The sequence below is a fragment of the Bos indicus genome, chromosome X, assembly GCF_029378745.1.
Source record: "Bos indicus isolate NIAB-ARS_2022 breed Sahiwal x Tharparkar chromosome X, NIAB-ARS_B.indTharparkar_mat_pri_1.0, whole genome shotgun sequence".
NCBI lineage: Eukaryota > Metazoa > Chordata > Mammalia > Artiodactyla > Bovidae > Bos > Bos indicus.
In genome coordinates this window covers 73604592-73630961 of record NC_091789.1, presented here as the reverse complement: position 1 = coordinate 73630961, position 26370 = coordinate 73604592, and the positions used below count along the sequence as shown (strand labels likewise).

The following is a 26370-nucleotide window of genomic DNA, read 5'->3' as shown; positions in this document are numbered from 1 at the left end:
CATGAAAAGATTGTCAACATCACTGATTATCAACTCAACTCAACGCATTATCAAATTATCAACTCAAAACAATTTGAAACCTCAGTTAGACATCACTACACATGTGTTAGAATGGCCATTATCAAATAGAAAAGAAATAACAAGTGTTGGCAAGGGTGTGAAGAAAAGGAAATCCTTTGTACACTGTTAACGTGAATATAAATTGGTATAGCCCCTATGGAAAACAATATGGTAACTCTTCAAAAACCTAAACATAAAACTACCATATGATCCAGCAATCCCACTTCTGGGTATATATCCAAAGAAAATAAACTCACTATTGCAAAGGTATATCTGCACCCCCATGTTTATTTCAGCATTATTTACACTACTCAAGTCATGTAAACAACCTAAAGGTCCACTGGTAGATGAATGGATAATGAAAACATCACACACACACACACATACATACAGACTAATATTATTCACCCAAATAAAAGGAGAAAATCTTGGTATTTGGAAGAACTTGGGTGGAACTTGAGGACATTATGCTAGGTGAAAATAAGTCAGACATAGAAAGATAAATACTGTGGAATCTTATGTGATGAATCTTAAAAAATGGATAAAACTTACAGGGTAGAATGGTAGTTACCAGGATCTTTGAGGTGCAGGAAAGGAGTAGATTTTGATCAGTTAGTACAAAACTGAATAAATTTGGGGACCTAATAAACATCATGGTGGCTATATTTAACCAAGCTGTTTTGCAGTTGAGAGTTTCTAAAAGAATTTACAACCATTGTAGCATATTGTTAAAATCTATATGGGCTTATATGACAAACCCATAGAAATTGTTATTCTCAATGGTGAAAAAGTAAAAGCATTCCCTCTAAGATATGGAACAAAACAAGAGTGCCCACTCTCACTGCTGTTATTCAACATAGTTTTGGAAGTCCTAGTTATGACAGTTGGTGAAGAAAAAGAAATAAAAGAATCAATGTCAGAAAAGAAGTAAAGCTCTCTCACTTTTTGCAGATGACATGATACTATACATAGAAAACCCAAAGAAACTATCAGAAAAATTACTAGAGTTAGTCTGTGAATTCAGCAGTGTCGTGGGATACAAGGTCAATACACGGACATCACTTGCATTGCTATATACTAATGATGAAAAATTAGAAAGAGAAATTAAGGAATCAATCTCACCATTGCAACAAAGAAATAAAATATCTAGGAATAAACTTACCTAAGGAGACAAAATAAGTATAAGCAGAAGAGTATAAGACACTGATGAAAAAAATCAAATTTGACATAAATAGATGGGGAGATATTTCATACTCCTGGGTAGGAAGAATTGATATTGTGAAAATGACTATACTACCAAATGCAATCTACAGATTCAGTGTGATCCCTATCAAAATAACAATGGCATTCTTCACAGAACTAGAACAAAACATTTCACAATTCATATGGAAACAAAAGACCCTAAATAGCCAAAGCAGACTTGAGAAAGAAGAATGGAGCTTGAGGAATTAATCTTCTTGACTTCAGACTATATTACAAAGCTACAGTCACCAAAACAGTATGGTACTGGCACAAAAAGAGAAATATAGACCAGTGGGACAAGATAGAGAGGCAGAGATAAGCCCAAACACGTATGGGTACCTTATGTTTTACAAAGGAGACAAGAATATACAATGGGGAAAAGATAGCCTCTTTGATATGCAGTGATGGGTAAACTGGACAGCTATATGCCAAAGAAGGAAATTAGAACACTTCTTGACACCATACACAAAAACAACTCAAAAGGGATTAAAGACCTTAATGTAAGACCATAACCCATAAAACTCTTAGAGGAAAACATAGGCAGAACACTCGATGACATAAAGCAAAATCTTCTATGACCCACTTCCTAGAGTAATAGAAATAAAAATAAATAAATGAACAAGTGGGACCTAATTAAACTTAAAAGCTTTTGCACAGCAAAGGAAGCTACAAACAAGGTGAAAAAACAACCCTCAGAATGTAAGAAAATAATAGCAAAGAAAAACTGTCAAAGAATTAATTTACAAAATACACAATTAGCTCATACAGCTCAATACCGGAAAAACAAACAATCCAATAAAAAAGTGGGTAAAAGAGCTAAACATACGTTTCTCCAAAGAAGACATACAGATGGCTAACGAACACATGAAAAGATGCTCAACGTCACTCATTATTAGAGAAATGCAAATCAAAGCTACAATGAGATGCCACCTCACACCAGTCAGAATGGCCATCATCAAAAAGTCCACAAACAGTAAAGGTTGGAGAGGATGTGGAGAAAAGGCAACCCACTTTGATTGTTGATGGGAATGTAAATTGTTACAGCAACTATGGAGGATGGTATGTGATTCCTTAAAAAGCTAGGAATAAAACCACCATATGACCCAGCAATCCCACTCCTAGGCATGTACCCTAAAGAAGACAAAATTAAAAAAAAGACACATTGCAAATCTATTTACAATAGCTGGAACATGGAAGCAACCTAGATGTCCATTGACAAATGAATGGATAAAGAAGCTGTGGTACATACATATAATGGAATATTCAGCCATAAAAAGGGACACATTTGAGTCAGTTTTTATGAGGTGCATAAACCTAGAGCCTATTATACAAAGTCAGAAAGAGACATATACATATATATAATACATATATATATCATATGTATATTATACATATATACATATATATACATATACACATAAACATATAGTGTGTGTATATATTGAATGTATATTATATGTATACATATACATATATATGTATATATACACATTATATATATATATATATATATAATACATATATGTATAATACACTGATGCATATATATGGAATCTAGAATGACGGTACTGATGAATTAATTTTCAGGGCAGAAATGGAGAAACAGGCATTGAGCACTGACCTATGGACATGGTGGGAGGGGAGGAGGGAGAGTGTGAAATGTATGGAAAGAGTAACATTAAAATTTACAATACCATATGTAAAATAGCTAGCCTATAGGAATTTGCTGTATGACTCAGGGAACTCAAACAGGGGCTCTGTGACAATCTAAAAGGGTGGCATGGGAGGGAGAAGTGACAGAGTTTCATGAGGGAGGGGACTTGAATGTACTTATGACTGATTCTTGTTGATGTATGACAGAAAACCAGAAAATTCTGTAAAACAATTATCCTTCAATTAAAAAAGTAAAGTGGCAAAAAATCTATATCGGCTAAGGTGACACCTGCTGTATCTTTACAAGTTACACAATAGGGTGAATGAACTAAAGATGTGGCTTTCTCACCAAAGATAGGCCCAAAGTAATTGCAGTTGAGAAAGAAAGAGACAGAGAGATAGAGAAAGGCAGTAAAGCAAAGAAATGTGGAAAATTCAAGATGTATGAGTAGTGAAATGAAAACTTATGTCCTTCCAAAAACCTATACATAAATGTTTATAGCAACATTATCCATAATATCCAAAATGTGGAAACAGCCCAAATGTCTATTGCTTGATATATAAATAAAACTCTGTATATCCATACAATGAAATACCATTCATCAGTAAAAGTAAATTAGATACAGATACATGCTACAGTGTGGTTAATCTTATGCTAAGTGAAAGAAGATGAGTGCAAAGGATCATATATTATATGATCCAATTTATATAAAATGTCCAAAATAGGCAAACCCATAGAGACAGAAAGTAGGTTTTTGCTTCTTGTTGGGAGTAGAGTAAGCTGAGGTGGGAGATGGTGGGGGAAGTTGAGAGTAGCTGTTAATGGGTATCGGAGAAGGCAGTGGCACCCCACTTCAGTACTGTTGCCTGGAAAATCCATTGTCAGAGGAGCCTGGTAGGCTGCAGTCCATGGGGTTGCTAAGAGTTGGGAACGACTGAGCGACTTCACTTTTCACTTTCATGCATTGTAGAAGGAAATGGCAACCCACTCCAGTGTTCTTGCCTGGAGAATCCCAGGGACGGGGAAGCCTGGTGGGCTGCTGTCTCTGGGTTCGCACAGAGTCGGACATGACTGAAGCGACTTAGCAGCAGCAGCAGTTAATGGGTATGGGCTTCCCTGGTGGCTCAGTGGTAAAGAGTCCACCTGCAATGCAAGAATTGCAGGAGATACAGGTTTGATCCCTGGTTAGGGAAGATTCCCTGGAGGAGGGCATGTCAACCCACTCCAGTATTCCTGCCTGGAGAATCTCATGGACAGAGGGGCCTGGAGGGCCACAGTCCATAGGGTCACAAAAAGTTGGACATGACTGAAGCAACTTAACGTGTATGCACGCATGTTAATGGGTATGGGAGATGATGAAAATGTTCTGTAATTACTGGCAATGGTTGCATAACTCTGAAGATACTAAAAACCATTGCATCTTATAATTTAAATAGGTGAATTGTATGATATATTAATAGTAATTTTATCTCAAAATAAGCTCAGATTTAAAAGAAAGCAAGTCTAAAAAATGTTCAGAGGACACAAAAATTATATGAGGTAATAAATGTGTTAAATAACTTTAGGATGGTAATTATTTCAGAATATACACATGCATCAAATAATCACATTATACATTTTAGAATTACACAATGTTACATGTTAATTATTTCTCAGTAAAGCTGTTGGGGGTAGAGAAGTATGAGTGCATGATAAGAATGTCTGTTCAACATAAATAGCCTCAGAGTGATATTTGAGAAATGTAAAATTTGTTATGTACACTGTATATAGCAAATCCCTTCAATTAGACATAAAAATGCTTTCTTTATGAGTAAACTATAAGGATAATAACACTACTGGATAGATGATATTAGCAGGTGAAAGCTCTGCACTTAAAATAACTGCAGGAAGAGGTAGAGACCTAGGTAAAAGAGTGAGTTTTCCAATCATAAAGGAGAACCAGAATGTCTCTGAGTCTAGCATTTATAAAGCTAATGTCCTTCCATTGTAAAAAACAACAACAACAACAACAACAACAACAACCTGACATTGACTTCTGAGAGGCTAAAGTTGTTGCTAAGGTATAATTTAATTAAGATACTTTGGGGAAAAGGTGGGGTTTGTTCTCTATTGAAAGGAAAGAATAAAATGATCAAAGGAGGTTTACAAAGATTAGATTTTGTGTAGATAATATGGGGAACTATACTTATTTTGGTAAAGTACTGTGAGAGAGTGATTATAACATGGAAATTTACTATAATTTAGTTAGAGTGAGTCTGAATAACTGAGAAAACTGTTAACGATCATACTCAGAGTGACTTAAATGGCATTTAGTCATAAATGCACTATTGACAGAATTTATATTCTTTATTGACAGAATGTAAATATAGGGGCTACTGTATAATGAGTTTCAAAAAAGAATTTGTATTTTAAAAACGGTGCTAAAGTTTTTAAAGTTCACTTGTGAAGTTCCATACTACAGTGTATTTTAAAATATCTCACTGTTTGCTTGTTTTACTGATGACTGCTTTGGAAGCAGGTGTGAATAGTGAAGGGATGGACTTGAGCAACTCCAGGAGTTAGGCTGTTGACAGAATTTTTTTTCAAAGTGTTGAAATAGTAGTGTCTGTTGCCAGAAATTTGAGAACTGAATAATATTTGATAGAGAACAACAGGTTAGAGGCTTACTATGGTGTAGTTAGTCTTTAACAGTTTCCATCATAAATAAGAAGGCTGGAGTTCATTTTCCTTTGCCTCATGATGTCTATATAATTAATTATTTGATATTTTCACAGATATAACAAGCTGAAATTTATAGTATAGGCATTTCAGCAATTCATGTACACTTTTCTATAAGTGCAGCTAGTGTCAGCAAACTAAATTCTATTCACAAAACTGAATACATGTATATATGTGTGTATGTATATATACACATATATATGCATAACATACATATACACTTATATATGTGATTGATATGTTTATGTCTTTTAATATATACTATACTATGTGTGAAAATTAAGATATAAAATTGAAACTGTGAAAAAACTACAGAATGTTGGGCTAGATGGACCATTTCAAAATATCACAAATAGAATAACATATAGCTATACTGACATTGTGCTAACCAGTAGGATGAAAATGGGTAAAAACTGTCACCCATTCAGATGTTTAATATGATGCATATGCTCAGGTAATTGTTTTTCATTTTAAGTTTGAAACTTTGAGCATTTATATAAGTCTTAATTCCTCCATGCCCCAGAAGTTATTGTACCTTAGGCAGTTAATCAATAATGGCTTCTGAAACCAATAGGTCCATTCTAATACAGTAGTTTGACTTGCCATAATAAAGAAATATCCAAAGAAATATTCAACTTACATCATGTGGAGCTGATGAATTTATATTTTACAATGAAGCATGCTTTTCTGATTTTGAATGGTACTGAAAAGGGGTGAAATTAATTCTGGCAAGTAAACATGGAACAAAATACACGAGCTTCTAATAAATATATGACTTTAATTCAACAAATTTGCTGAGGGCCAACTATATGCCAGACTGTTCAGTATTACAATAAACTTGACAGCATGGTACCTGCACTTGTATAACTAACATTCTAAATAATGAAGATAGTCAATTGATACAAAAATAAATGAATAATTTCATGATTTTTTTAAAAAAAGGAAAATCATAATACATTCACATATATTTCATCTTCCATCATAATCCCTAGAATGCTGATCACAAAGCATGATTCAACATTAAATAGGTATTCAAACTCTTATTCAAGGATATTGTGTACTGATTTAATTTAAAACTCCAATTTTGAAATTTTTTTCACATAAACTTTGGCAATAAAGTAGCCTCTGCCCACAGTCCAAAATACTACTGAAGATCGTATTGTTGTTGTTGTTCAGTCGTTCAGTCATGTCTGACTCTTTGAGACCCCATGGGCAGCACTGAATCTGATGTCCATTTAGTCAGTGATGCCATCCAACCATCTCATACTTTGTTGTCTCCTTCTCCTCCTGCCTTCAATCTTTTCCAGCGTCAGGGTCTTTTCAAATGAGTCAACTCTTCACATCAAGTGGCCAAAGTATTGGAGTTTCAGCTTCAACATCAGTCCTTCCAATGAACACCCAGGACTGATCTTCTTTAAGATGGACTAGTTGGATCTCCTTGCAGTCCAAGGGACTCTCAAGAGTCTTCTCCAACACCACAGTTCAAAAGCATCAATTATTTGGTGCTCAGCTTTCTTTATAGTCCAACTCTCACATCCATGCATGACTACTGGAAAAACCATAGCCTTGACTAGACGGACCTTTGTTGACAAAGTAATGTCTCTGCTTTTTAATATGCTATCTGCTGCTGCTGCTGCTAAGTTGCGTCAGTGTGCCCAACTCTGTGTGACCCCGTAGATGGCAGCCCATGAGGCTCTCCCATCCCTGAGATTCTCCAAGCAAGAATACTGGAGTGGGTTACCATTTCCTTCTTCAATGCATGAAAGCGAAAATTAAAAGTGAAGTCGCTCAGTCATGTCCAACTCTTAGCGACCCCATGGACTGCAGCCCACCAGGCTCCTCTCTCCATGGGATGTAGGTTGGTCTTAACTTTCCTTCCAAGGAGTAAGCGTCTTTTAATTTCATGGCTGAAATCACCATCTGCAGTGATTTTGGAGCCCCCCAAAATAAAGTTGGTCACTGTTCCAACTGTTTGCCCATCTATATGCCATGAGGAGATGGGAGTGGATGGCATGATCTTAGTTTTCTGAATGTTAAACTTTAAGCCAACTTTTTCACTCTCCTCTTTCACTTTCATCAAGAGGCTCTTTAGTTCTTCACTTTCTGCCATAAGGGTGGTGTCATTTGCATATCTGAGGTTATTGATATTTCTCCCGGCAATCTTGATTCCAGCTTGTGCTTCTTCCAGCCCAGCGTTTCTCATGATATACTCTGCATATAAGTTAAACAAGCAAGGTGACAATATACAGACTTGACATACTCCTTTTCCTGTTTCGAACCAGTCTGTTGTTCCATGTGCAGTTCCAACTGTTGTTTCCTGACCTGCATACAGATTTCTCAAGAGACAGGTCAGGTAGTCCAGTATTCCCATCTCTTTCAGAATTTTCCATAGTTTATTGTGATCCACACAGTCAAAGGCTTTGGCATAGTCAATAAAGCAGAAATAGATATTTTTCTAGAACTCTCTTGCTTTTTTGATGATCCAGCAGATGTTGGCAATTTGATCTCTGGTTCCTCTGCCTTTTCTAAAACCAGCTTGAACATCTGGAAGTTCATCGTTCACATATTGCTGAAGCCTGGCTTGGAGAATTTTGAGCATTACTTTACTAGTGTGTGAGATGAGTGAAATTGTGTGGTACTTTGAGCAATCTTTGGCATTGCCTTTCTTTGGGATTGGAATGAAAACTGACCTTTTCCAGTCCTGTGGCTTATTGGAAAAAAAAGTTTGCTGTCTGCGAAATGAATTTAAAACCCAAAAAGGAAAGAAAACACATGTCTGATAGATTTTCACATTTTAAAAAGAAACAAGAAACAAATCAATACATTTAAGTGATTGATCTTAAACCAAACATAGAGTCTTTCCATTTCACCACACTGACAAATGGCATGCATCAAAATTTTCCCATCTTTTCTTGTCCCTCTGGGACCAAATAAATTTAATAATGTAGTAGAAAGGGAGCACTGAGCATCAGCAGCCTTCTGTTTCCAGGATGAGGTCTACTAATAGTTAGCTGTATGATTTTGGGAGACCGTTTATGGGAGTTGGAAAATTAAAATATTCTTAAGAATACAAATTCAGGAAATAAATCCCATTAATTCTTAAAGGCTTACATTTTTATTTTTATCTTTTTAATTTACTTATCTTAATTAGAGGCTAATTACTTTACAATATTGTAGTGGTTTTGCCATACATTGTCATGAATCATTCATGGGTGTACATGTGTTCACCATCCTGAACCCATTAATTCTTTAAAATTACAGGAAGATGTGTTTCAGCTGAGCAAAGATAAATAATCCAAGAACAGACATGTTGTGGTATAAAAGAACGGACAATGAGCTATGAAACTAGTACAGTTTTTCAAAATAATCTTCATTAATATGATTATAGACTTTGAAAAACTTCCTGGAAGTAAAACTGTCGTAAAAGTATATACCTGAATAATATCAGTATTTAAAATATTAATGATAATAGTTTATATTCAAAATTCAAATTATATCAATGAAAGCAGAAGAAGGTTGGGAAGCAGAAATGAAAGTAAAAGCATGCTTAGGTTTGTATCTTAAATGTTGGCATTGATACTTTCATTCTGACAACCATAAATAAGAAAAGTAGAAGCCATAATTTTCTATTACTTTTTTCTTTGTATGCTGAGACACTTTGAAAAAACTAAAAAAATGCCAAATACACATAGTATTTTGCCAATCAACAAATGCAAAGCAAGCTTATTTGAAAAAGGTGAATACTACCGAAAGCAAACTCTTCATCAGAAATCTGTACGATGATCTATGTTTATGTTGTTTCATATTTAAAGTGAAACATTAAGGTTGAACATCTGAATATATTACATGATAGACTTTACATTAGAATTAAGTAATTATTGATTAACTATGCACTTGGTTTTATGGTTTTATAGAAATCATATTAATATGATATTTTCATGTGATAAGATATTGAAATCAGGACAGAAATAGTTATATATTTCTCTCTTTCATAATTAAACAAAATTTTCCTATACCTCAAAATTTCAAAGACTAAAAGGGAAGAGATCCTTTTTATTAAATGTCCTCACTACTTAGTAAATCATGGATTATTTCCTGACCATTTAATGAGGAAGCTAGAGTAACTTCTTTTAAAGAAGAGGCTACATGGGGCCATTATTGCAACTCTGTTGTTATTTCAGATAGCCATTTGATGAAACTCTGGACAAAGTCTTATAAAAGTGAGTATATGTATACACATTCAGTCAGAGAAAATAGGTAGATAAGACAAGTGTCTAATTACTTGAAGTGCTGTATTTACTACTGAATAATCTTAGAGCTCATGTGTGTTTAAATTACCAGCTCTCACATATTTTACAGGGCTCCAAGATAAATTAAATGTAAGGATTCCCTTTCCTGTCTCTTAGATCTATACCCAGTCCTCTCCAGAATACAAAGTAGTATAAGTTTTCCCCTTAGTGGATTATACTCTAAAAAGAAAATGAGGTAAGCTTACTAATAAGGCAGTACCAGAATTAATATATCCTAATTATGGGCAAGTAGTTTTTGTCACATTCTAAAATAACATGGCCTGGCATGCTGCAATTCATGGGGTCACAAAGAGTTGGAGACGACTGAGCAACTGAACTGAACTGACTGAAAATAACATGACTCAGTATTTCTGTGGATGAATCTTATTCTTTTCATGCCCTTTAGATAACAATTGCCATGAATTATATAAGCATTACCAGAAACAATATTTAAATAATGAAAAGTGTCTGATTTTGCACCTCTTACATTACTTTGACTAAATGGTGTTGCTATTGAATCTATTCCACATTTATAGTGTGTTAGATAAGTGCTGTCTCATTTCTTCCCCCCAAACTCCCACTTTAATTTCAGAATGACAAAGAGATGCCTACCAGATTCAGAAGACGAAGTGAACATCTTGAGCATGCTGTTGACCGTGTTCTTGTCATGATATCGGAAAGAAGAAGGGCACGTTCTCTACATGGCACTTATGAACAACCACCTGATAACATTCTTACTGCTGCTGTTGAAGTGATTAATATGGTCAAGATGATACTAAACATTCTTGAAAGGTAATTCCTAATATGTAATCTAAAGCTTTCAGATAGTTGCATTTTCCCCTCTTTCTATCTCTTCAAAATTTTTAAGTAGGAATTGAATTTTATTTCCACAGTATGTTTCAAAGACATTAAAAGATTTTTATTTATGCTCTAATATTTCCATAGGGTAAAGAACACATTTATATAATTCCCAGTAAGTAAACAATATTTGATCATCTCACTTTAAACAGAAAAAAAATCACTTTACCAAAAAAGTATTTGTTTTACAAAGGATTAATTTTGGTCTTTCTTTATAGATCAAATTACTGCTTCGTTAGAAAGAGTACTTGTTCCTCTGAAGTCTTTCAGGGATGCATAACAGTTACAAAAAAGTTTTAAATTATCACATCTGGACAAAATAGTTTTTTCATATATATGTGTGTGTGTGTGTGTGTGCATGTGTTTGTGCATTTTATATATATATATATATATATATATATATATATATATATGTATGTGAGTGTGCATGTGTGTGTGTGTATATATATATATACATATATATGTATAGGCTTCCCCTGTGGTTCAGTGGTAAAGAATTTGCCTGCCAGTACAGGAGGCACAGGTTTGCTCCTGGTTCAGGAAGATGCCCTGGAGGAGGAAATGGCAACTCACTCCAGTATTCTTACCTGGGAAATCCCATGGAGAGAGGAGCCTGGTGGGCTATAGTCCATGTGGTTGCAAAAGAGTCAATCACTACCTAGCAACTAAAAAACAGCAAATATTTAAGTATATATATATATGTGTGTGTATATATATATATAAATTATAGTAAAAATATTTATAAACCAGTCAGTTCTGGTTGTAAAACTCTGTATTACTAAGAGAGAGTTATGAAAGTCAAAGGCTAATGATTTTTATTATTGTTTTGATAATAATCTGTAGGTAGTATATTAATATTTCCATTTTCTAATTATTTTTAATCAAAGACTTTAGTCAACTCTATATTCTACACACAAATGAAACATTATATATATATATATATATATTTATGTATGTATTTATTTATTTATTTATTTTAATCTAGGCCATTTACTTCTTCTATTGGAAAGTGTTACATCCCAAAGATGGAGAAGTTAGATAGTAAGAGAGGGAAGTATGTTTTTATGATCAACAGAGAAGTAAAAGAGGGAGAAGTCATGATACTTTTTTCTTCCCTCTTTGTTATTTGCTCTTTTATTATCATTTCTTTTCATTGCAATTCATAGTTGATTGACAACCCCATTTTGTTCATATAAAGAGGGGAGGAAATGATTGACACACTTGTTCAAAAAATTCCAAATTGAATATTAGAAAAAAATTAGGACTTTCATCAGTTCCTCAGTTTCCTCTCTTTTGAGCTCCTTACAAACATCTATCTTGTAACAAGCTAAGACAAAGGACATAATGGAATCCTGAATAAATTCAACTTAAGGAAAATAGGGAAAAGGATAATTGGCAGATGGCAAAGATAACTATAGGACTAGGTAGTGGCAACATAAAGACCCCCATAGTGGATATAATCTGCTTCATTGGTGATTGATAACTCACAGTATTAAATTTTCATTTGATTGAAGTAGTCTCATTACAAAATTCACATCATGGTATTAGTATTAAGAAGCACTCTTTGGTATAATATTACTACATCACCAATTTGAGAGCTTTTTTCACTTTCATCACTGGAACCAGGGAAGATTAAATGGGAGTTATATTACTCCTACAGTATTTTATATTGAGTAGTCCTAAAGACAATCAGTCAGATTACTCTTTCAATAAATTCTGTAATTATACCAATGAATTCATATAACAGCTTTTGAATATGGCAAATTTATGGGTCATCTCAGCATCTTCTTTTCCAACTGCTTCAAGGTTTTAAACTTCAATTTACAACATGACAGATGTTCGTAGTCCTTGCTTGAGGACTAAATAAAAGTTTTTCATATTGAATGATAATTTTACTAAGCTGAGGACTTATTGAACGTTCCATATATTATCTTTGAATACATAAAATATTATGAATGGAACACATTAAAAAAACAATAATGTGCTTTGCACTGGTCATGGTTGCTACAAAACAACTTAATACTTTTAAATTTCTTAACTTTAATTGCTTCTGATTTTCCAGACTTCCTAGGGAAGTCCAGATGTCTTGAAAATTGTGTCAAGGACTCATCAGAGAGTTACATGGATTTTAAGAATTGTTGGGGCTCAGCCTAATTGCTTTCCTTATGCAGTAAATTAAGTCCCCCTTACCAAATATCTGTGCTAGCTGGAGGAATTGGAGTGTCAATTGGAGGAATTGTTCATTCTTTACTTTCTGAAATTGGGTAATTGTGTCAGTGGGAAAAAATTATTTCTATAGCTTATTCTAAAATTAGCCTAATCTCTGTGTTTCTAAAAGAACACAGAGGAAAGATTATGTTAAAATGTAAATGTTGCTTCATTAGTTTTAATATCATATTTTTCTTAATTTGTGGTTCAAGCTGTTAATTTACTTGATGTAATAAAATATGATTTCAGGCCTAAAATTTATTTCAGCTTTATTGGAAACAAATAAGTCTGATGAGTCACCTTGGTGGTAGAGATAATAAGTACTTTTGAGAATTGAAGTATATGTGCCACTAGTGGTAAAGAACACACCTTCCAATGCAGGAGACGCCAGAGACATGGATTCAATCCCTGGGTTGGGAAAATCCCCTGGAGGAGAAAATGGCAACCCACTCCAGTATTCTTGCCTGGAGAATCCCATGTGCAGAGGAGCTTGACAGGCTACAGTCCGTAGATAGGGTCACTAAGAGTTGGACACGACTGAAGCAACTTAGCACTCGCACAGCAGGAGATGAATCAAGATGTCATCTTAAAAAAAAAAGGGGGGTGGGTGGGAAATGTGCTTATATGACCCCCCCATGAACAATTACCATTTGTTATATTTTCCTGAAAGTATTAGCCTTTTTTGTGAGTTACTAGAACTTTTCATTTGAGCAAACACCAGGAAATAGAGGAGGACAGAGGAGCCTGGCATGCAGTAGTCTATGGAGACACAAAGAGTCAGACATGACTTAGCTACTGAACAACAAAGAACTATTTGACTGAACTACAGTGTAACAAAGGTTGATTTTGCCAGCATTATAAGCTTAGATGTAGATGAGATAGCTAAGTTTAAGTTCTACTTTATTACTAATAGAATAAAGATTTTAAGATTTATTATAGAAATAATGAGTATTAAAAATTCTTATGTTACTAAATGTAAATTTCAGTCATTTTACAAGGGCTTCTGTATTTTATATTGGCATTAGTCATTAAAATTTTAAGTGAATTATTTTTTGAGGTAAATATAATTTGTGACAAAATTTATTGAGGAGCATAATGTAGTAATGCAAGACTACTTATCAAAGTGTAACTACCCAAGATTCTACATGTAAGGAAACATAATTTGAGCATGTTTCATGTTGAGAATTGAGGGATAGGGTAGGGTGAGATGGTAGGAGAGTGACTCAATATTTTCTTGCCTATTTGCTCATTTTTTTGATCCAGAAATAATTAAGAAGGAAAAAAACTGCCTAAGAAATTTTGCTCACATGTTTCATACCCTGGACATAGTTAAAGGAGATTATCCTATGGATCTGGCAGCTATATTTGCCACATACGTTTATATACTTTTTATAAGAAGAAATTTGAATCATTGCCCATGTTCTTATGTGTTTTAGAAATAGATCTCCAGAAAATAGCACATTCATATAAAATCTGGGGACTGCAATCTCCTAGGAATTTGGAGAAGGGGTTATAAATTACTTTTTCTTGCTAATTTTTAAAAATAAAATTTTGTTTCCCTTGTGAAGGCAAATATGGTTTCAGCATTGTAATGCTTGTTAATTTATTTTACAAATGTCATTCTGAAAATTGTTCTCCATTTTTAGATTGTAATAGTGATCATTGTCCAACAAAAGTATGTAGGTTTTATCACCTCATTCGAATTAGTACTTGTGATTACAGATTCCCCAAACCACAGAAGGCTAAGAGCTATGCCTGACAAAAGTAATAAAGCCAAAACTTTTCAATTGGTTATAGTGTCCTAAGTAAAATACATCTTTTTTCAATTGTGGCAAATAAAATGAGTTACCAACAGCCAATCTATTTTTCAAGTGGTAGATAATCTACTTGTGGATTACATAGTTAATTAATACTTGATACTTTTCATTTTTCCTTTTCCATATAACCATCTGTATAGTAAACTAGCCAAAGAAAATATAAAACTGAAACCTTACATACTCTACCTTCTACCTATAGTAACTTGAAAATAGGAATAACTGCTGTAAATTGTGCACTTATCATCCTATCACTTTATTGAGGCCATAGATATATCACATTGATCATCTTCCATATAAGCCTTCTGTTATTTTTTGATGTAACTTTGTGATGTTTTGAATTTAGCTGACACTTGACACTTGACACTCTTTCAAAATAATGTAAAGCTGTACATATTGTGGATTATAATTTTCACTTTCCTATGGTATAAAGTTGTTGCATTAAGTGAAACTGAGATTGATAGAATGTGTTGTCATCTTTCCCTGGCAGCCCTCCATTTGATTGCATGTCAGAATTTTCCAGTCTGAAAAACCACCTCATTAAACATATTACATTACTGAAACATTTCTCTGAACAGGTAAGATATATTGTGTTGTTGTATTGTCCTCCATACAATTTCCATATGTGTTTGTTCATCAGATCTTGTAATTTTATCTTCAGTAGTGCTGTGACCTATCTTTTCTTCAACATTTCCAGTGCCAACACTGAAATTCAGATCCATATTTATTTATATAGATGTAGACTATTTGTATAGCTACTAATGGATTGGTAAACTCAAATCTCTTTTCTATTCAACTAGAATTTACCATTGTTGCTGTGTTATTCCAAAATAAGTATTAAACTGATCAGAAACCTTGAAACACTCACCATCATTCAGGGAACATAGTCTAAACTTGTTACATTACTATTCACAACCCTTCTTAGTTCATACTCATCTGTTATCTTATCCTTCTCTTTTATGTGATCCCTGTACTAATTTATCTTGAAATATTTCATGTATGATTCTATCTTTATTCTTTTTATCATAATATTTTCTCCACTTCTAATTTACTACCATGACTTCTTTCCTTATCAAAACAACACTTCTTTTAAGCTGTAGCTAGTTCATTCATTTATTATTTAATACTTCCATTCATCCATTCATCAATCATCAAGATGACCCTATTCCTTTATAGTTAATATTTTCTAGAATTTAACATTGTAAACTTGATTTAATTCCATAATCATTTGAGGGTTGGCTATATGCAGAAACAGTTCCTGGTGGCTCAGACAACAAAGAATCTTCCTGCAATGCAGGAGGAGACCCATGTTCGATCCCTGGGTTGGGAAGATCCCCTGGAGAAGGGGATAACTTCCCAGTATAAAGATGCTCCAGTATTCTTTCCTGGAGAATTCCATGGACAGAGGAGCCTGATAGGCTACAGTCCACAGTCCATGGGGTTGCAAAAGAGTTGAACACAACTGAGCAACTAACACTTTTTCTTTTCTTATGTACAGATATATGTGCTAGGCTACATGGGGGAGGCATGAATGAATGAGAATTCTTTGCCTCAAATTTTAGTGGAATATTGAGATATTTAAATAAGTAATGTTTATTTTTACACATATGTTGTATCTGAATTTGATTTTAATTCTCTTGAGGTAAAGCATTATCCTACATTTTTTATATTGATTTTCCAACATAATCATTTTTACATAGTGAGTTTCTAATAAATATTTCATGATGATTAAACATACCAAGGAATCCTGTAGCAGTATTCATTAACACAGGTATTGTGTCATTGTTAATTGTAATTCCTCTATAAGAAATAAGTTCTAAAACTGGTTATATGTGGGAATATTTAATAATAATAACTAATACTTATATAGCAATTATTATTTGTCAGGTACTGTTCTAAGCATTGGATATAATAACTTTAAAAATCTTCATTTAAAGCCTGTTGACTTGCTGAAATTTCTTCAGTTCAAGGTGAGTATAATGAGAAGATAAAGAAAAATGCAGCTCACGAAGGTCCATCTATTTTGTGCATTAATTTGCAGATGGGTTTTTAGGTGCAAGGGACCTCTTCTCAGATCAGTCTCTGGCATTTCTTGTTTTACTACAGCAGAAAGTAGTAGGAAAGTATATATTATGAAAAGCCACAAAGTTAGACTGTTGCTTTCCGAAAAGTTGTTTCAGATTCCTTTTTATTTATGCCAACCAACCCGCTGAGAAAAATTAGAAAATATGGACAAAATAAACTCTTCTGTTTGAGGGCATCAAAGAGGTTAAGGCAAAGTGGACGCATATATACAAGGCTACCGAAAATCAAAGGATAGAAAAAGATATGCCATAAAAACATATATTAAAAACTCTGGACTAGTCCCTAGTTCCTTGTTATACTAATTATACATATCAATCAGTTCAGTCACTCATTTGTGTTTAACTCTTTGCGACCCCAAGGACCCCAGCATGCCAAGCTTTCCTATCCATCACTAACTCTTGGAGCTTACTCAATCATGTCTATCGAGTTGGCAAGCCATCCAACCATCTCACCTTCTGTCATCACCTTCTCCTTCTGCTTTCACTCTTTCCCAGCATTAGGGTCTTTTCATATGAGTCAGTTCTTCACATCAGGTGGCCAAATTATTGGAGTTACAGCTTCAGCATCAGTCTTTCCAATGAATATTCAGGACTTATTTCCTTTAGGATTAACTGGTTTGATTTCCTTGCAGTCCAAGGGACTCTCAAGAGTTTTCTTCAACATCACAGTTCAAAAGCATCAATTCTTCAGCACCCTGCTTTCTTTATAGTCCAATTCTCACATCCATACATGACTACTGGAAAAACTAGTTTTGACTAGACAGATATTTGTCAGCAAAGTAATGTCTCTGATTTTTAATATGCTGTCTAGGTCAGTCATAGCTTTTCTTCTAAGGAGCAAGTGTCTTTTAATTTCATGGCCACAGTCACCATCTGCAGTGATTTTGGAGCCCCCAAAAATAAAGTCTCTCACTGTTTCCCCATCTATTTGCCATGAAGTGATGGGACTAGAGGCTATGATCTTAGTTTTTTGAATGTTGGGTTTTAAGTCAGCTTTTTCACTTTCCTCTTTCACTTTCATTAAGAGGCTCTTTTGTTCCTCTTTGCTTTCTGCCATAAGGTTGGTGTCATCTGCGTATCTGAGGTTATTGATATTTCTCCCGGCAGTCTTGATTCCAGCTTGTGCTTCATCCATTCCACCATTTCTCATGATGTACTCTGCATATAAGTTAAATAGGCAGGGTGACAACATACAGCCTTGACATACTCCTTTCCCAATTTGTAACCAGTCTGTTGTTCCATGTCCTAACTGTTGCTTTTTGACCTGCATACAGATTTCTCATGAGGCAGGTAAGGTGGTATGGTATTACCATCTCTTCAAGAATTTTCCACAGTTTGTTGTGATCTACACAGTCAAAGGCATTGGCATAATCAATAAAGAAGTAGATGTTTTTCTGGAACTCTCTTGCTTTTTCTATGATCTAACAGATATTGGCAATTTGATCTCTGATTTCTCTGCCTTTTCTAAGGAAAGATGTTCCTTAGACGTTTCAGCTTGAACATCTGGAATTTCATGGTTCATGTGCTGTTGAACCCTGGCTTGGAGTATTTTATGCATTTCTTTGCTAGCATGTAAGATGAATGTAATTTTGCAGTAGTTTGAACATTCTTTGGCACTGCCTTTCTTTAGGATTGGAATGAAAACTGACCTTTTTCAGTCCTTGTGGCCACTGCTGTGTTTTCCAAATTTGCTGGCATATTGAGTGCAGCACTGTCACAGCATCATCTTTGAGGACTTTAAATAGCTCATCTAGAATTCCAGCACCTCCACTAACGTTTTTTGTAGTGATGCTGCCTAAGGCCCACTTGATTTTGCATTCCAGGATGTCTGGCTCTAGGTGAATGATCACACCATTGTGGTTATGTGGGTCATGAAGATCTTTTTTGTATAGTTCTGTGTATTCTTGCCACCTCTTCTTAATATCTTCTGCTTCTGTTAGGTTATGTGTAATTAGTATACATATGTATTAGTATATGTATGTACATGCATATTATATATACATATATATTACATACAATTATATATACATATATATATATTTGTACATCCATGTATTTGAACTAAATTCTAGAGCAAGAGTCATTGTAAACTAATATTTTATTGCATAATTAAAATTTGCAAAGAGAGCAGAACTTAAGCATTCTCATAAAAAAATGTAACTGTATGAAATTATAGATAAGTTAAATTACTTGATCATGGTAATGCTTTCTAGTGTATACATATATCAAATCATTATGTGTATGCTTTAAATATCCTGGTGGCTCAGCTGGTCAAGACTCTGCCTGCAATGTGGGAGACCAGGGTTCAATCTTTGAATTGGGAAGATACCCTGGAGAAGGGAAGGGTTACCCACTGCAATATTCTGGCCTGGAGAATTCTATGGACTGTACAGTCCATGGGGTTGCAAAGAGTAGGACACAACTGAGTGGTGTTCACATTCACTTTTAAATATATTACATTTTATTTATCAATTAGACCTCAACAAAGCTAGGGAAAAAGAAGGCAAGAAGAAAACACATTGAGAATTTTAAGATTTTGAATGGAATGATAATGAAGACACGACATAGCGAACTTGTGACGTGCAGTTTATGTTGTATTTAAGAAAGAGTCATACCTTTTGATGTATTTAATAAAAAGGGAAAAGAGCTGAAAGTCTATAATTTAAGTATTCATCTCATGAAGCGATTACAAGAAAGCCATTAAAAAAAGAAAATCAAATTAAATTCAAAATCAATATAGACAGAACAAAACATATTGAAAGTAAATACAGAAGTTAATGAAATAGAAAACAAGCAGTAATATTTACATATATAAAATCATCATATTGTACATTTAAATAGATAAGATTTTTATGTGTCAATTACATCTCAATAAAGTTGGGAAAAAATTGCAAAAAAAAAAAAAAAAAAGAAAGCAGTAAGCTAAAACTCTCAAAATTTATTAGTTGAAAGTGGAGGTGATAAATTAGGAAATTTTTTAAAGCCTGACATACAAAATATTAGTAATGAAAAGGAGATAGTACTAGAAATCCTACCTATGTAAAGTAATACATAATACTTTTATATCATTTATGTTGAAAATTTGACAATGTACACAGAGTAGAAAAATTCCTAGAAAAAATAATGGAAATTGACATAAAAAGAAACAGCAATTGTCACATACAATAAAATCTTACCAATTAATTGTCATCCCTGCACCAGCAACATTATTATCACCCCAATCTTGTTAAGGTGGCAGACCTGAGTCTCACACTAACCTACTGAATCACTGTCTGAATTTTAAATATATATATATATATATATATATATATATATATGCATATATATGAAGGTTTAATAAACATTGTATTAAATAAATTGAATCCATAGTTATAAACCTTTCCAGAAAAATACTCTTGTCTAGATAACTTCATATGTTAATTCCTCAAAACATTTAAGAGTGAAATAGCACTAACCCTATTCAAACTATGCCAGATAACAAAACAGAGTAAGAACACTTTCCAACTAATGTTCTGAGGCCATTGAAATCTTATTACCAAATTTTATAAGGAAATCACAAGAAAGAAAATGTCTGTTACATAAAATAAGAAATAGCAATCTCAAAAAATAGCAAATTGAGTCCAGTGATACATAAAGATTATAATATATCACAGACACATTAGCATTATTCCAGGAATGCAAGGTCAGTTGAACATTTGAAGACCAATCAATGGAATTAACCAGAGCAGAAGAATAGTGGTGACATAGTATAAAGACACCTGAAAAGATACAGAGAAAGCACTGAGTAAAATTCATTATCTATTCAAGATAAAAAGTCTTAGTAAACTTAGAATAAATGGCAATTTCCTATGTTATAAAATTTATCTACAAATACAAATAAAAATACCTGTAAATACAAATACAGAGACATCAGTTTGCTGAAAAAGGTCCGTATGGTCAAAGCTGGTATAGTCAAAGTTACGATTTTTCCAGTAGTCATGTACAAATGTGAGAGTTGTACCATAAAGAAGACTGAGAGCTGAAGAATTGAGCTTTTGAATTATGGTGCTAGACAAGACTCTTGAGAATCTCTTGGACTGCAGGTAGATCAAACCAGTCAATCCTAAAGAAAATCAACCCTGAATACTCATTAGAAGGACTCATGCTGAAGTGCCAATACTTTGGCCACCTGATGTGAAGGGCCAACTCATTGTAAAAGACCCTGATGCTGGGAAAGATTGAGGGCAGGAGAAGGGGGTGACAGAGGATGAGATGGTTGGATAGCATCACCGATTCAATGGAAACTGAGCAAACTCTGGGAGATAGTGGAGGACAAGAAGCCTGGCATGCTGTAGCCCATGGGGTCACAAAGAATTGGCCATGACTTACTGAATGAACAACAACAATCTACAAATAAAGTAAGGCAGATATAATTCTTAATGATAAAATATTGTAAACCTTCTTCTGTGAAATCAGTGATGGTACAAATATGTCCAGTATTAGCAATTTTATTCTACAATGTATTCAAGGGCCAAGAGTATGCAATAGGACTGGAAAAGAAATGTTTAAGTGTGGGAAAGGAAGAAATGAATCTGTCATTGTTCTTACATGACAGAATTGTGTACTTGGAAAATTCAAATTATTCTGAAGGTTAGATATTAGAAATCATCAGTGAATTCAGCAATATTGCTGAAAGGCAAAATACTATTAATATAATCAGTTTTACTTCTATATACTAACTTCAAATATTTAGAGATGAAATAAAAATGACAATATGCATTTTCAATGGCATGGAAAACATCAAATACCTAGGAAAAATATACAGAATACATGAAAGATCTCCTATTGAAAAGTATAAAATTATTATGAGAGAAATTAGAGAAGGCCTTAATGAATAAAGAAATGTCTCACATTTGTAGATTGGAAGATTTAGTATGTTAAAGACGTTGGTTCTCTTCAGAATGATTTATATATTAAATTAAAATCAAAATACAAATAGGATTTTTCTGTACAGATTGACAAGGTGATTCTAAAATTTGTATAAAATTCAAGAAACCAGTAAAACCTAAGTTAATTTTGAAGAAGTTGGTAGACTTATACTACTGCATATCAAGGCTTGTTATATATCTCCATTAAGACAGTTCCATATTTGCAAAAGACAGGTACACAGACCAATGAAGCTTAAGAGGATTTAGAAACACCTGACACTTACGTGGATATTTAATTTATTATTACATGCACTTAGGAGATGTGGGGTGATAATTGTCTCTTGATTTCTAACTCAGTTCAGTTCAGTCACTCAGTTGTGTCTGACTCTTTGTGACCCCATGAATCGCAGCACTCCAGGCCTCCCTGTCCATCTCCAACTCGCGGAGTTTACCCAAAGTCATGTCCACCGAGTTGATGATGCCATCCAGCCATCTCATCTTCTGTCATCCCTTCTCCTGCCCCCAATTCCTCCCAGCATCAGAGTCTTTTCCAATGAGTCAACTCTTCACATGAGGTGGCCAAAGTATTGGAGTTTCAGCTTCAGCACCAGTCCTTCCAGTGAACACCCAGGACTGATCTCCTTTAGAATAGACTGGTTGGATCTCCTTGCAGTCCAAGGGACTCTCAAGAGTCTTCTCCAACACTACAGTTCAAAAGCATCAATTCTTCGGTGCTCAGCTTTCTTCACAGTCTAACTCTCACATCCATACATGACCACTGGAAAAACCATACCCTTGACTAGACGGACCTTTGTTTGCAAAGTAATGTCTCTGCTTTTTAATATGCTATCTAGGTTGGTCATAACTTTCCTTCCAAGGAGTAAGTGTCTTTTAATTTCATTGCTGCAATGACCATCTGCAGTGATAAAAATTTCTAACTCACACCATAGTAAAAAATCAGCATTAGGGTTTGCGTTAGTAACCCTATTCGGACTGTAAATCTAAACATCAACAGTAACATTTTATGGTAGTTCAACAACTCAAACAATATACAAAAAGTACTAAGCATAAAAGAAAATATTACTAAATTGGACTTCTGTTCTATTGATAAAAAGAACTTCTGCCCAAAAAAGATACAGAGAGAGTAAAAACACTGGCTAAAAAAATGTGAGATGGTATTTATAATAGATGTAACAAAGAAATATTTAAAATTTGAATTTACAAAGAATTCTTACAAAGCAATAAGAAAAGATAACTTAATGAGAAAGTGGGAAAAGCCTTGAATGGACACTTGAGAAAAGGAAATACAGAAATAGCAAAGAAGAAAAAAAAAATGTGAAAAGGGTTTCAGTCTTAATCAGGGAAAATGCAAATCAAAACCATGCAGATGATACCACAACACTCCCAAGAAAGACTAGTGTTACAAGACGTATAATACTAAGTGCTATGGAGAATGTGGAGCAAAAAGTTCTCATATACTGTTTGGGTGGTATAATCGATCACACCTAGAGCCAAACATCCTACAGTCCAAAGTCAAGTGGGCATTAGGAAGCATCACTACAAACAAAGCTAGTGGAGGTGATGGAATTCCAGTTGAGCTATTTCAAATCCTGAAAGATAATGATGACAAAGTACTTTACTCAATATGCCAGCAAATTTGGAAAACTCAGCAACAGCTGTAGGACTGAAAAAGGTCAGTTTTCATTCCAATCCCAGAGAAAGGCAATGCCAAAAAATGTTCAAACTACCACATGATTGTGCTCATTTCACATGCTAGCAAAGTAATGCTCAAAATTTTCCAAGTGAGGCTTCACTAGTATATGAACTGAGAATTTCCAGAAATTCAAGCTGGATTTAGAAAAGGCAGAAGAAGCAGATATCAAACTGCAAACATCCACTGGATCATAGAAAAAGCAAGAAAATTTGAGAAAAGCATCTACTTCTGTTTCATTGACTACACTAAAGCCTTTGCCAGTGTGGATCACAACAAACTGTGGAAAATTCTTAAAGAGACGGGAATACCAGACCACCTTACCTGATTCCTGACAAAACTGTATGCAGGTCAAGAAGCAACACTTAGAACAAGACAGGGAACAACGGACTGGTTCCAAATTGGGAAAGGAGTATGTCAAGGCTGTACATTGTCACCCTGCTTATTTAACTTCTATGCAGAGTACATCATGTGAAATACCAGAAAGGATGAAACACAAGTTTGAATCAAGATTGCTGGGAGAAATATCAATAACCTCAGATATGCAGATGACACCTAACTTATGGCTAAAAGTGAAGAGGAACTAAAGAGCCTCTTGATTAAAGTGAAAGAGGAAAGTGAAAGGTGGCTTAAAACTCAACATTCTTAAAACTAAGATCATGGCATCTTGTCCCAACACTTCATGGCAAATAGATGTGTAAACAGTGGAAGCACACTTTATTTTCGTGGCCTCCAAAATCACTACAGATGGTTTCTGCTGCCATGAAATTAAAAGAAGCTTGCTCCTTTAAAGAAAAGCTATGACAAACATAGAGAGGATATTATAAAGCAGAGACATTACTTTATTGACAAAGATCTGTCTACTCAAAGCTATGTTTTTTCCAGTAGTCAGTAGTATGGATGTTAGAGTTGGACCATAAAGGTAGTTGAGCATTGAATAACTCAAGCATTTGAACTGTGGTGTTGGAGAAGATATTTAAGAGTCCCATGGACTGCAAGGAGATCAAACCAGTTAGTCCTGAATATTCATTGGAAGGCCTGATGCTGAAGTTCCAATAATTTGGCCACGTGATGCAAAGAACTGACACATTGGAAAAGACCCTGATGCTGGGAAAGATTGAAGGCAAGAGAAGGGGAAAACAGAGGACAAGAGGGTTGAATGGCATCACAGACTCAATGGACATTAGTTTGAGCAAGCTCCAGGGCTTGTTGATGGACAGGGAAGCCTAACTTGCTGTAGTCCATGGGGTCACAGAGTCGGACACGACTGAGCAACTGAATTGAACTGAAGAAAAAAAAATCAGCACTTTCAGTTTTGTGAACATGAGTGGTCTTTAAAAGTTAGATTATCTATGAAAATCAAATGCTTTCTGGTGTGTCTCCTAGGTATGGAAAATTTCTACAAATTATATATTTTTTAAAGAACATGATTATCAGTTTAAAACTATACAGTCAAACATTTTAATGACTATTTAAAGAAAAAATTTCTTTCAAAATCAGTGTCAAAAATAATATCAAAGTAAATGTTTATATTTCCATATCATGAAATCCAAGCAAAATCAGAGGTCAGAGTCCCCACAAAATGAATACCAATATTGGGATTTCATGTACTCTGGCAAGCTAGCATATAATAAACTTCTTTATAGGAGTGTCCTTCTTAGGGATTATGTAAGGGTTAATTATTTCCAAATAGATACATGGAGTATTTTGAGGAACACACATGCAAACTCTTTTAATACAAGTTTCATTAAAATACAGGTTACATGCAGAAAGCTCAAAAATCCTAATTATACTGATAAATGAATTATCACAAAGTGAGGACACATAAAACCATCACTGAGATCAAGAAATAGAAAATAATTTGCACTGTAGAAACACTTCTCATATCCTTCTCCAGCACCACAGTTCAAAGTGGTGCTTGTCCAGCATCACAGTTCAAAACATCAATTCTTTGGCACTCAGCTTTCTTTATGGTCCAACTCTCACATCCATACCTGACTACTGGCAAAACCATAGTTTTGACTAGATGGATAGCTGTCAACAAAGTTGTCTGCTTTATAATATGCTGTCTATGTTTGTCATAACTTTTCTTCCAAGAAGCATGTGTCTTTTAATTTCATGGCTTCAGTCACCATCCACAGTGATTTGGAGCCCAAGAAAATAAAGTCTGCCACTGTTTCCATTATTGCCCATCTATTTGCCATGAAGTGATGTGACTGGATACCATGATCTTAGTCTTTTGAACGTTGAGTTTTAAGCCAGCTTTTTCACTCTCCTCTCACTTTAATCAACAGACTCTTTAGTTCCTCTTTGCTTTCTGTCATGAGGTTGGTTTGATCTGCATATCTGAGGGTATTGATATTTCTCCCACAATCTTGATTCCAGATTGTGTGTCATCCAGCCTGCCATTTCGCATGATGTACTCCGCATATAAGTTAAATAAGCAGGGTGACAATATGCAGCCTTGATGTACTCCTTTCCCAATTTGGAACCAATTTGTTGTTTCATGTCTGGTTCTAACTGTTGCTTCTTGACCTGCATACAGATTTCTTAGGAGACAGGTAAAGTCGTCTGGAATCCCATCTCTTGAAGAATTTTCCACATTTTGTTGTGATCCATATAGTCACAGGCTTTGGCATAGTCAATAAAGCAGAAGTAGATGTTTTTCTGGAACTCTCTTGCTTTTTCTGTGATCCAACCAATGTTGGCAATTTGATATCTGTTTCCTCTGTCTTTTCTAGATGCAACTTGAACAATGGGAAATTCTCTGTCCATGTACTTGGAGAATTTTGAGCATTACTTTGCTAGTGTGTGAAATGAGTGTA

The 26370-nt window shown here is 34.5% G+C and overlaps 1 protein-coding gene across 1 annotated transcript in view; it reads left to right on the top strand.

Moving 5' to 3' along the window:
* The window catches only part of LOC139180901 (uncharacterized), a 462995-nt gene that overhangs the window by 95178 nt on the left and 341447 nt on the right, over window positions 1–26370 (top strand). Inside the window, exons 7-8 of the mRNA XM_070783492.1 lie at window positions 10556–10755; window positions 15334–15421. Of these exons, the coding sequence (XP_070639593.1) occupies window positions 10556–10755; window positions 15334–15421 (288 nt within the window). The remainder of the gene's footprint in view (window positions 1–10555; window positions 10756–15333; window positions 15422–26370) is intronic.